General features: G+C 55.1%; 2 protein-coding genes across 2 annotated transcripts in view; both read right to left on the bottom strand.

Annotated features, from left to right (window-relative positions):
- Positions 1 to 859, bottom strand: part of MRPL28 (mitochondrial ribosomal protein L28) — a 3,796-nt gene extending 2,937 nt beyond the window's left edge. The window contains exon 1 of the mRNA XM_026049060.1: positions 617 to 859. Coding sequence (XP_025904845.1) covers positions 617 to 859 — 243 coding nt within the window. The remainder of the gene's footprint in view (positions 1 to 616) is intronic.
- Positions 860 to 1,940: 1,081 nt separating this feature from the next.
- The window catches only part of TMEM8A (transmembrane protein 8A), an 11,446-nt gene continuing 1,364 nt past the window's right edge, over positions 1,941 to 12,022 (bottom strand). Inside the window, exons 2-13 of the mRNA XM_026049065.1 lie at positions 11,430 to 11,637; positions 11,210 to 11,343; positions 10,539 to 10,804; positions 9,939 to 10,267; positions 9,115 to 9,208; positions 8,424 to 8,547; positions 7,488 to 7,624; positions 5,368 to 5,546; positions 4,531 to 4,677; positions 3,948 to 4,064; positions 2,243 to 3,662; positions 1,941 to 2,155 (exon numbers count right to left, since the gene is read on the bottom strand). Coding sequence (XP_025904850.1) covers positions 3,366 to 3,662; positions 3,948 to 4,064; positions 4,531 to 4,677; positions 5,368 to 5,546; positions 7,488 to 7,624; positions 8,424 to 8,547; positions 9,115 to 9,208; positions 9,939 to 10,267; positions 10,539 to 10,804; positions 11,210 to 11,343; positions 11,430 to 11,637 — 2,032 coding nt within the window. The 3' untranslated portion in view covers positions 1,941 to 2,155; positions 2,243 to 3,365. The remainder of the gene's footprint in view (positions 2,156 to 2,242; positions 3,663 to 3,947; positions 4,065 to 4,530; positions 4,678 to 5,367; positions 5,547 to 7,487; positions 7,625 to 8,423; positions 8,548 to 9,114; positions 9,209 to 9,938; positions 10,268 to 10,538; positions 10,805 to 11,209; positions 11,344 to 11,429; positions 11,638 to 12,022) is intronic.

The following is a 12,022-nucleotide window of genomic DNA, read 5'->3' as shown; positions in this document are numbered from 1 at the left end:
GCGGCCACGCCCCGCGGCGACGGCGGCCGGCAGGGGCCGCGCCCAAACCGCGTTCGCTTTTCCCCGCCCCGCCCACAGAGGCAGAAGAGCGGCGCCTGCGTTAGCTTTTTATTCGCTCTTYGTTTTAATCGACCCTAATTCTAATAAATATAAAATCCAGCCACCCTAAGAGCATGATCCGCGCCTGCCCTTCAATACTATTACACTTATTAAATTATAAAATCGTAAGCTTTAAAATCGACGGTATAAAATAATCACAGGTATYGACAGCAACGGAAGAGGAGCCGTTCCCGGGACGTGGCGCCCGCCCGGGCTCCCCTGCAGCAGCCCACACACCCCAACCCGGCCACTGCCCCGCTCCCAGTGCCACCCGTCCCTCAGCGCGGGCAGGCCCGAGCAGAACCGACACACAGCACTGGGCCCGCGCGGGGCCAGGCCGAGGCCTGCGGGTGATTATTGCTTCGTTAGGGGTCATGGCCACCAAAGAGCCCCGGGGGAGAAAGTGCCTGGAAGAGACGGGAGGCCCCGGAGTGCGGCCGGGCCCGTGCGGGGCCCTCGAGCGCTAGCAGCAAAAGGAAGCCCAGTGGAGAAGCCACCGGGCGACAGACACCGTCACCGTGACAGACACCGTCACCATGACGGACACCGTCACCGTGACAGACACCGTCACCATGACGGACACCGACACCATGACGGACACCGACACCGTGACAGACACCGTGACGGACACCGTGACAGACACCGTCACCGTGACAGACACCGACACCATGACGGACACCGACACCATGACGGACACCGTCACCGTGACGGACACCGTCACCGTGACGGACACCGTCACCGTGACGGACACCGACACCATGACGGACACCATCACCAACTGTGACGTGCGATCGCCCCTCGCCCGCGGGCACCGCCTGCAAACCAAGGACATACGAGGGCGCAGGGAGAGGGGGGACGCGGCCCTGAGTGCTGCAGGCTGTGGCTTGAGGACAGGTTTAGGCTGGGTTAGCTGTGGGACGAGGTTAAAGCAGAGCGGAGCGGGATGCTGGACATGTCTCCAAGCAGAGGGATAACCCCGTTTCCTAGGACCTAGCTCCTCCATTAGCAGCTCTTTCGTCCCAAAGCGATCTGAGCCGGCCTCCGTGGACAAGCTACGAGCAGCACAGGATGGACTGCAGACAGGACAGCGCTTTGCCTGCGTGGACAGCCCACTTCCCCAAGGAAGGCAGTTAAGGGCTGTTTTCCACACCCAAAACACTCCCAGCGCAGCGAGAGGTGCAAGCCCTGTCTGTCACTTCCATTACCTGAGGACACCTATGCAGCATTTGCCCCCAGGTTYCTGTTCCCAAGGTAGGGGACCTGCAGTGACGAGTGGGTCGCGGTTGTGGGGACGGGAGCAGCTGGCCCGAGGGCCAGGCGGGAGGTGGCAAGGCGCAGGCTGCACAGCTGGGGGCAGCGCGGCCGGCACCTCCTTCCAGGCCTCCTCTGCCCTCCCATCCACCACAGCSGGAATAAAGGAGCAAGGAGCAACACGCTGGAGCCCTTATCTGTGTTAACGGGGATGGGCAGAGACCACTCTCCCRTTCCCTTTGCTTAGCATACAGCACCACGGGTGTCTGGGTGCCCTCCGTAAGGCTAAGGTGACAGCCCCACAGCCTAGAGCTACCTTGGGAGGCAGTGGGGATGCTTCTGGCTTGCCTGGGACACTGCACTGGCCTGAGATCAGTCCCAACTTCACAGCACATCCAGCCTCCACCCAAGGCACCCATGTTCATTTAGACACTGTTTTTTCATGCTCTTTAGAGATTTCCCTGCTTCCTCGGCCCTGCAGGGTGCWCTGTTCACACCCCACCCACAAAAGCACGAAGGATTAGGAAGAGTTTGGAAACAATCCTTCCCAAAAGACAGACACAGCAACAGGCACTTGTCCTAAAGCCTTCCCGTGAGCCTAAGCACACAGACATCCCCACTGCCACGCACAGGTGTCAGCAGCGCCACGTTGCTGCTTTGGGCTCCACGCGCTCGCCTCTCCCTTTGCCTGTGCCAGGCACTGGCTTCCCAGCCAGCAGGAACGAACGGGGAGCAGAGAGGGGCCCGCAGAGCTCCYGCTCCCGGGAGCAGCTCGAGCGCGGGGTCGCACAGCCTGGACGTGACGCTGTATGCAAAGCACAGGGAATGCGCTCGGGTGAAGCACAGCTTTGGAGCTGTGCTCCAGCAAACAAACCGTAAGSAGCAAACCCACCGTAAGACCACGCCGTGCTCAGACTACTGCAAGGTTTGCTGCGTGCCTTGAGGCCTGAGCTACTCCCGGGCCCCAGATGCCAAGTCTGGGACCTCGGCGGTCTGAGAGCTGTTGCTGTCCAAAGAGGCAGGAGTCAGGGGCAGCTTTACCCACTTCCCTTGCAAGAGCAGTGCCACAGCACGCTGAGCACACTGACCTGGCTGCAGTCCTGAGCGATCCTGCCACCTACGACGTTGCCACGGCAGAGCTGCATGTTTGATGAAGCCAGGAAAGGAAGGAAGACAATGAATACCTGAACATCGAGAAAGGGGGCACAGGGCAGCACCTGGGCCCTTCCAGATGAGCTAAGAGGACCAAAATAGAAAACAAAGCCCTGCACTGCCGCATGGTTTGCAGCCCTGGGTCAGATGCTGCCGATGCCTTTTGCACATGCCTACACTTTTTTTTTTTTTCCCTTGATCCTAAACCTGGGGCTAAGTTGCAGTCTCATGAATCCCCTCCAGAATSAGGACTAGGTAAAAGCAGCACCACCTGTTTCGGGAGAGGCTCCGGGCTTGCACTGSAGACAGCAATGCTTCCAGGGCCTACTGAAAACAGCTCCCCATCAGCACCAAGGGTACTCGGCAGCATTTGCCTTCAGGTCAGGCACAGGGGAAACCTGTTCTCTTAGCAAATCAAATACTGAGAGCAGGGCAGCAAGGGAAATCCCTGCCCCTGCAGCTCTTTGCTGGAAGAGTAAGTGCAGAGAAAAGCCTAATGGCCCAAGCCCTGGCCCTAGTGCAGAGCGGGCCGTGCCTCAGCCCCACAGACACAGCTCAAGGGAAAGAAGSGGGGGGCAGACCCCCCGGGGGCCACGAGAGAGGCGGGGGCAGACTATTCCTTCATTGAAAAGCACGAAGAGCCTGCTCCGTCTCAGCAGAAAAGCAGAGAGCTCCCACTTGTCTTCATAAGACAAGCTCCCCCTCTGCACCTTTACATCCAAGTCCAGCTACTGTGCTGTCCCAGCCGCTGAATGAGCATGTAATAGGATTGCCAAAGTGCTACGGAGGGGCAGCCCAGGCTGGCCTAGCAGAAAGCAACCTGACTAACCCCTTCTTGTCTCTGTGACCTGCAGCCCAGCAGTTCAGGTCACAGCATACAGCTCCTCGCGGTCATTCTGACAGATCTGATAGCGGCACGTGAGTTTCTGCGACCAGGCCCAGGGCTTCTTATGTTTTTCCCGAGGTGGGAGCAGGAAAGCAACGCTGCTCGCCACCAGCACGTGCCAAATGCTGTGGGTGTAGTAATAGTTCTCATTGGTTTCCATGAATGCATATACTGAGATGGCGATGAAAGCCAAGGTGATCCCTGGTAGGAGGTAGAAAACCCAGCGCTTCCACGAGGAGGGGTAGCAGTGTCTGCGCTTCACTCCGTGGTAAACCTGAAGGTGGGAGAGTAAAGAAGGGTAAAGCAGTCAGGCACAAGCTTATGTAGGGAAAACAGCACTGCTTGACCTAGGAGCACCCGTCAACATGCCAGTCCTCATGGCAAGAGGGTTTGCTTGCTGTCCCCAGGCAAATTCAGTCCTCCCCCTGCCTTGGGCCCACTCTTGTGTTGAGATCAACTTATGGATGCGGGTGGGCTGGTGTCTGGGGCCTGCTCGTCCCCCACTGCTCTCTGGAAGCGGACAAGGAGCAGCACCTCCTGCTTGGCTCCCATTACTCACCCATGCTGCAATCATGATGACGAGGGCAAAGAGACAGGGACCCATCATGTTCCACACCCCTCTGCGGTCCAGCTGCAGAGACATGGCAATGAAGAGAGTTCCCAGGAGGAAAAGGACCTGTGGGTGAGACAGCAGCACCAGCATGAGGATCTTATCACCTGCCAAAGCACAGCYAGCCATGCCAAAGCCTCACGTTAGGCTGAACCTCACCTCCCAGCTGCCCAGCTCTGCCTGCATGGCTCAGGAGCTGCACCCTCAGCATGAGAAACCAGAGACCTCACAAATCTTCCCCGTCACCCTCTTTAGGCCCAGTCCCAACAGGCACGCAGATCATGGGGGAAACTCCTGGGACAAAACCGTGCTCTGGTTTAAAAACCAGGGCAGCACAAAGTGACTAACAGTCTCTGGAAGCCAAGGAGGGCTGTGCGGGGAGCTGGGCAGCCTGGCAGGCAGCACGGGAGGGGCCACTGCACAGGCTGTGCTGCTAAAGCGCTGCCGCGAGAGGGCACAGCGCGGCCGCCTGCAGCTTGGCTGCCTCGGCCCCGCGAGGCCCTGCAGCTCGGGACAAGCACCCAACACTCACGTATTTCAGGATCTTCTTCACTCGGGACATGCACAGGATGGTCACCCAGATGGACACCACGGACCCCAAGAAGTCACAGTACTGTAGTGTGTCATAGTCCATAATACAGAGCACAGCGACGCCTGGCTGGTCACACGCGTGGTAGAACTAGAGCAAGAGCAAAGGCTAAGCATGAATCCAGTGGTTCCCACAGCTTTCCAGGAAGGAGATGCAAGAGAAAAGCTAAGTCCATAGTGCCAGGATCCCTCCTGGAGGTGTCTCCAGAAAGCTGCAAACTACCACAGGGCTGTGGAAAGCAGCTGGAGAGCAACCACCAACCTGTGCCCACTCAGCAGCAGGGAAAGCTCCTAGGGCAGCATCCCTCTGCTCAGCCCTGTCCTCTGTGGAGTCAGCATCCCTGTATGTGCCTAACGTGAGGAGGAGCCCCGCTGTATAGGTAGGGCCCAAGAGAGAGCAGCTCCCTAGGGAGCAGGGAGACAGGGCAGTGTGCTCCRGGCAGCGCAGCCCTCTGGGTGCTGCTCAGGGTCCTAGCATGGTGCAATGAAGAAGCTCAGAGCTCCAACATCTCTGCTCCCCACAGTCCCAACCCCAAATGCGAGCACCCACAGCATGGGCAGGAAGWGCCCAGTGGAAATAATACTCCTGTTGGGCTCTGAAGGGGTAGGACATATCCATAGAGGTGCTCACCCAGTGAACCCCAAAGCTCCTCACAGAGCTCCAGGATGGAACTACTCCAATCATGGACCTCAGTCCAAGCAGGCAGGACTTCCTGACTATCCTGGCAGTGGGATAGTGCAGTTGGTGCTGGCAGGGGAACTGACAAAAGGCAGTTCTTACCGTGGAGAAGAACATCGTGTAAGTGTAGACAGAGGCTTCCACCAGGCAGTAGCGATAGACAGCAACCATGATCGCTGGTAGGAACATGAGGTTACTCAGCGTGAGCAGAAGGGTGGCCAGGTTCTGCGCACTGACAGACTGCGCCTTGGTATCGTCCGTGCAGCTCCATCCACTCCAACCTGCGGAGCAGAGCCCAGGCTGAGATCTGAGATCTCCCAGGTAATTCCCACACAGCAGGGGCCATTGAACGCACAGCACGGGCCTGCCCAGGCTAGCACTTGCTTTCCATCCCCATGGTAACTCAACACACACATGCTACTTGCTGTAATAAATCAAGTGTTTGGGACTCAGCTGCTTGGGATAACACTCTTAAAACTCCRCAGGGGAAGGCCCCTACAGATCCCAGGAACCAAGGAGAGAATGATACAAAACATCAAGAAAGTCACTGTCCTCCTGTCCCATGTCTTGCTCTGAGCAGGGCTGACTGCAAAGCCARGACAGGTTATTCTGGACCTTAAGCAGCTGAGTTTTCAGTCTCTAAGGATGGAGGTCCTAACACCTCTACGGATAATGTGCAAAACTGAACAGCTCTAATGGGGAAAAATCCATTTGTATTTGGAGAGCTGCCCCCAGCTGGTATTTCCCCAGCTTGTRCAGATGCACAGGGTTGTTCTGTTCCAGTTGTAGGAAGCTGATGAAATTCATGCAATTCCCAACACTCCTATTTTTTTTCCAGTCTGTTGAGGTTCTGCTGAACATCAAGCCTGCCCTCTGCCACAGCAATCAACCCCCCATCTGGTGTCATCCCTGAATGTGTTGGCCATTGAAGAAGCTGAATGCTATCAGCCCCAGTATTGACCTCTCACACTCACACAGTGTGGCTGATGCGCCCACTCCGCAGCCAGTTCTTCTCCCAGAATTAGTGAYTGGCAGTTCCTTGGGACTCCTAATCTTGACAGGACCCAGCTTCTTCGGGTACTTGGGGAAGTCCCCAGATCTGCTTACATCTACACAAGGACATTTGGAGGACTTCTCAGAAGAGTGTAACAGTCCATCAAAGTGGCATCCAGGTCTGCACGGGATAGGTGGGAGTAGAAACTCCCTAAAGGGCAGTGCATGAGCACTGACAGTAAGGTCAGTTCTTAGCCTCTTGACAGAATACCAAAGACTGAGCTTAGACCATTTCTTCTAGGCACAAAGCCCTTTTGCTTTTTGGTGCAGACRCTCTGCATTCAACAACCCAGTCAGAAGTTGCATCCATCCCATTACAGTGCTGTTCAAAACAGCTGGATGGATACTCCCTCTTCTCTCCCATCTCTGGGCCACAGTGCCCACAGCACTCTGTTCTCCCAGGGTGTTTCTGGGTCACTGATATGGAGGCAGGGCATTTTTCTCCCAGTAATTCAGCAGAAAGCTGTCCTCAGCCTCATTCACCTTTTCCCCTGGGCTGCTCTGTGCTTCCCAGAACCTCATGCACCTCGGGGAAATCAGTGCTGTTCTCTATTTCACTACCAGCCAAGCCACAGAACTACTGCAGACAGCAGGAACATCCTGGATTAAGACCAAAGCAGTGGAGAACCTTCACTTTGCCCTTCTGCTGAGAAAGTGGTGCAAGCACCTGCCCAGAGTCAGTGGAGCTTTCATCTTCCCTACACTAGCGACTCTCCCCACAGTCTTCTCCTCGGGACATCTCTGAATACAAGAGTTGGCCCCTGTACAGGCTCACGGCAGGACAGACATCACCGCGGCAGAGCACATACAGGGACTGACAGCCCAGTTGCACCACATCCTGTATGAGGACCCTATGTCATACACTGTCCTGAAATGTCCTTGCTCTGACACTTTCAAGAAACCCTGCTGGCCTCCTTATCTCTTTGGGGATGCCCAGAAGCACCTCACGAAGCCCCAGGGGCCTCAGAATGGATGTGAAACAGTTAATGTTGCCTGTCCAAGAAAGGCTGCAGGTGCCAGGGCCGTAGAGGGTTCTTGGGGCAGGAGCTACAAGTCCGTGCTGTGTCTGGCAGTCATGGCAGGTCCCAGGGCTCCCTGCCTGCACTGCAGTACAGGACGTGACCTCCACCTGGAGCAAATGCCAAGGGCTCCCAGGAAAATGCACTCACCAGCTTTGCAGCTGCAGCCAGCATAGAGGTAGCCATGTCTTCTCAGAAGACTGCACTGCCCGTAGAGGCCGCAGTCGTTGAAGCAGGGGGTGAGGTACGCTACRACGGTCACTTTGGCTTCTGCGTTGGTACATTCACTGCAACAAGAGGAGGAGGTCGTGTTGGTGCCCTGGTCTGCACGGGCAGCCTTGTGCTGAGGGAATGCTCTGCTCTGGAGGGTGTGAGACTACCCGGTCTTGCTATATCCTGCARTCAGGCCACTCACGTGTGCAAAAGCTTCCTGATATTTGGGCACAGAGATTCCCTTACTCCATCAACAGTGGATCTGCTTCGTCCCTCCTGGGAGGCTTGAGAGCTAAAAGCACAGTCAGCTCCCTCTCCACTCCACAGGCCAAACCTGTGTGCAGGCACCCCCAGCTCTCCCTCAGACCCCRAAAACAGACTCAGGTAGCCATGACTGCTCCTCAGCCCAGCATTTGCAAGCACTGTTTTACAGAGCCCACTTAGCCACTTACACAGAAGCAGCAGCAGAAAGGCAGACTGCTGGACCAAAAGCACGGCTGGCTGCCTTTTAAAGACTTCTTTTTAAAGCATTTTCATTTACAGCACAGCTCTGTGCATCTGGGTACGCGGGAGTCTATTTAGGCAAGTGATGGGTTCTGTCAGCCACATAGAGTCAGCATGAGAGACGTCAGCCCAGCACCAAAACACCTGCTTGAGTGTCACAAGAAAGCAAGCTGGCACTGTCAYCTGCTTCCTACCCCAAAGCCTGGCTCTTCACCCCCAGCTTCACTGCTGCCAGGTGACAGGACCCTATGGCACAAGGCAGGACACCAGCAACAGGGGTYTGCTTTTGCTCTCATTAGTGAAGAGCAGTCGGAGGTGGAGGCGGAGTGTTCTGGGCCAGCTCCAAGCCCAGTAACACATCAGACTCACCCTTGGCCCTTTGGGCAGATGAGCTGCAGGGAAAGGAACCAGTCACTGGTCTCTGGGTAAAGAACAATCAGCATTGCTTCTGTGGAGGATGCGCTCACGCTCAGAGGGTAGCCCTGGAAGAAAGCTTCAAGAAAATAAGTTATTGTTGTATACCAGGGAAGGGGTAGAGAGCACACAGCAACCCCAGGCTGAGACCAGCTGCAGAGTAACTGGGCATTCCTAGAGACCCCAATCCCATCCCCTCAAGGTGGTAGGGTTGATGCAGAGGATCCCTGCTCCCACAGAGCTTCATTCTTCCTGTCAGCTCAGCTCTCAGCACCTGTCTAGATAACCAGTGAGTGCATAAAGCACATGGAACAGCTACTGCTTGCTCCGTTGGTCCCCAGTATAGAGTTCAGCTTCTCTGCACATCAGCAGGGGCATGACCATCCCAAACCTCCAGCTAAGAACAATGGAAGAGTCCCAGTTGGGAAGAGACCTTCCTTTGGTGGAGGCTGACTCCATGGAGGCTGGCATCCGCAGCCTTCTGCACAGGTCTGAGTGCTCAAGATCTCAGGAGGGCTTACACCAAAAATCATATTCACTGAGATACCTTTCCAAAGCACCTCCCTTAGTTAACAGCTTGCAAAACCTTAAAGCAAAGTCTTGATACAGATACTGGGCTGGCAGCAGGTGCCARTGGCTCTCCTACCTGTGCTGCAGTTCTGCGTAGCATTGGGGGACAGCACTGGTGAAGCAGCACTCACACACGCTAGCACAGTGGCGTTGGCCAGGCTCAGGGATGTCTGTGCAAACAGAAAAGCATCCCAGGTCACAGAATGCCTCAGCATCACCCCTCTTGCTCACCCTTCACCTCCCTTGCTATTCATGCCCTGCAGAAGCAGCAGGTGGCATTAAATCCCTCAGATCAAGGGCAATCAACTGCCCAGTTCACTCTGGGCAAACCTGCACTCCCCTCAGCCTGCACTGTCACTGCATTATGTGCTTGCTGGAAGGCAGGGAGGGACATTCTGTCAGCAGGACTGCAGGGGGAGATGTGTCCCCAGCTGGGGTGCTCCCACTAGCTCATTCCTCTGCAYAAGCACATGGTCTCCCTGCTCCAGTCCTCAGGGAAGCAGGAACTATCTTATGAGTCAGGATTTTAGGGAAAGTGATTTCCACATGTCACTGCAGGAGTCTGAACAGCAGTGACTCAGGCAGGAACGTCCCTGGGTTTCCCTGATGACTCCTGGTGGCAAAGCTCCAGGCTCCCATGGAGATGGGGAGATGTCTGCTTTTCAGCTCCTCTCCTCCATGTCACTGCCACATGCCAACAAGCTGTGGCATTGAAATCTGAACCGGCAAGTGGATGTGCTAGATGTGGCCAGAAAAAGCCCAGAGTGTTTTGTAGCAGCAGAAAGGGAACTAGGCCCACTGGTACCTACAACTCCTGTCATTTGCTATGAACTGTCTGAGAGCAGAGGCGGATACCAGCCCCATTAAGAGAAGGCAACCATACAAATTAGCCTACTGCACCTTGTTAAGCAGGAGATTCACCACAAGGGAACCTCCGCTGTCCATGCCAGTATTCAAACCGAGGAAGAGGAGGGTGGGGAAGATGGAGTACACAGGCACACTGGGACCGTTCAAGAGCCTGTACCGCACAGACACAACATCCAGGTCCTCACGAACGACAGGCTGGCTCTGGAGACAGAAACTTGGCTGGTCGGATGCGTTGCGTGGAGCCTCTCCTGCAGGCAGAGCACGGCTCCCTGCTGTTCCTGTGTTACCTGGTCTGGGACCAGTTTGGCTCTGGTTAAGACTGCTGAAGTTAAGGAATGAACTGGCACTTCCTGGTTTGCAAGCTGTAAGGGGGAAAAAAAAAAAAAAGGAGTCGGCACAACCAGGACGTTCCAAATTGTCATAGAATTTCCAAAACAAGCAGGTCCAGGGACTATCCCTCTTCAGTGAATTTTGGAAGCTACACATTTGATCCCAAAGCAACAACTAGACCCCTGCCTGGAAGGTTATKCCCAGACAACCAGAACGGTGGGAATGCAAGTCACTGGTGACAGCCACCCAAAGGCCCAGGTTGCCCAGGGTCCCTCCCTGGGGCTGCAGGGAGTGGAAACCCACCTGTGAAAGAAGCCACCATCTCCACAGACACATCAGCACTGCCAGTGCCAAGATTCTCCACCATGATCTGCAGCCACTTCTCCCAGGGGGGTGAATCCAGGCCCAGGCTGCAGTTTACATTCCCGGTGCAGGTGAGGATCCTCTGGAAGGACTGTGGCAGCGTGATGGAGCCCAGCACGACCCGCACAGCACAGGCTTTCTGCTCACTAGCCACGCAGCTCCGCAGCTCAAACCACATGGTGGCTGTGTACTTGGGAACAAAGACCCTGCAGGAGGAGGAACCAGCAACTTGCACGGATCACGCTCTGAACACAAGCCAGCCACGACCCGCCACGATGCCCCAGGGGCTTTGCAGCATGAACTAGATTGCCCTGGTTTGTGTTGTCAAAAGCCTGCTCAGGAGCAGTGTCTCTAAGAACAAATCCATTCCCGCAGTTAAACCTCTAAGACTACCTGAAGGAGTCAGAGCAGCGCCCTCTCATGTGTCCCCATACAAACCCTGTCCTTCTACTGCCAGGAGCTTGTGAAAGAGGCTCAGAGAAGTCTCTGAGCACAGCTCCAGAGCACAGCCCAGCCTAGGGCAAGAACATTGGTTTACCCTAAACAGCACCAGCAGGAGATCTGGCCCCCCACTCTGCCCCCAGGCCTTTCCAGCCGCTGCTCTCACTCACTTGACATGCAGTGGTTTAGCAGGTGAGACGACCGTTTGTGCCATGGCAACACCAGGCTCCAGAACAGGCATATCAATGAGTCTAAGCACAAACATATCTGGCTGAAACATATAGGTGCATGGGGTGGAGAAACCCTGCAAGAGGGGAGAACAGAGTGGTCAGGTAGGACAAGACAGCACCAGACAGAGTGTGCTGAGCGAGAGGCACCCACGGCGCTCACCTTCACCTCAATGCGGCCAGCAGCCTCGGGGAGGTGCGCAGCGATGAACCAGTCTCCCGCAGCAGGGGTGGTAACGTTCACGAAGGTGTTGTTCTGCACGGCACTGCTCAGCGTCATGCTTATGTTATAGGAAGGACGGACGGTTGCATTGGCAGGAAAACGAGTGCCCAGTGGATTAATGACAGGCGGGGCTCCATAGCGAAAGTGCCTGCAGAGAAACCAGCGGGCAAATCAATCAGGGGATGCAAATACCTCCTGCAAAGTAAACCAGGATATAAATTTATTAGCGCACAGGGAGGTTGGTCTGAGATCAGTAAGGGAACAGGTTGAGAACAACCTGTATTTTACAGCAGAGCACAGGCCATTATTTTATTTGATAATGGAGAGAAGTGGCTGRTTTTAGCTATTTTAGATTTATTTAGAGATTGGGTTAACTTGCCTGCTTATTAAGATAAGGATTTACATGATTCTATCAAGCCTGAAAGCAAATTTCCACGGTGCTCACTAAGGTTAATCTCCTGTTGCAAGGCTTTTTTTTTTTTTTTCCTCCCATAAAGCTTTTTTTTTTTTTTTTTTTTTTTGGCAAAACTGAC

This window comes from Nothoprocta perdicaria, unplaced genomic scaffold (genome assembly GCF_003342845.1).
Source record: "Nothoprocta perdicaria isolate Ctin4 unplaced genomic scaffold, notPer1 scaffold_59, whole genome shotgun sequence".
NCBI lineage: Eukaryota > Metazoa > Chordata > Aves > Tinamiformes > Tinamidae > Nothoprocta > Nothoprocta perdicaria.
The sequence above is the reverse complement of the archived record's forward strand: the minus strand, read 5'-3'. Positions and strand labels throughout refer to the sequence as shown.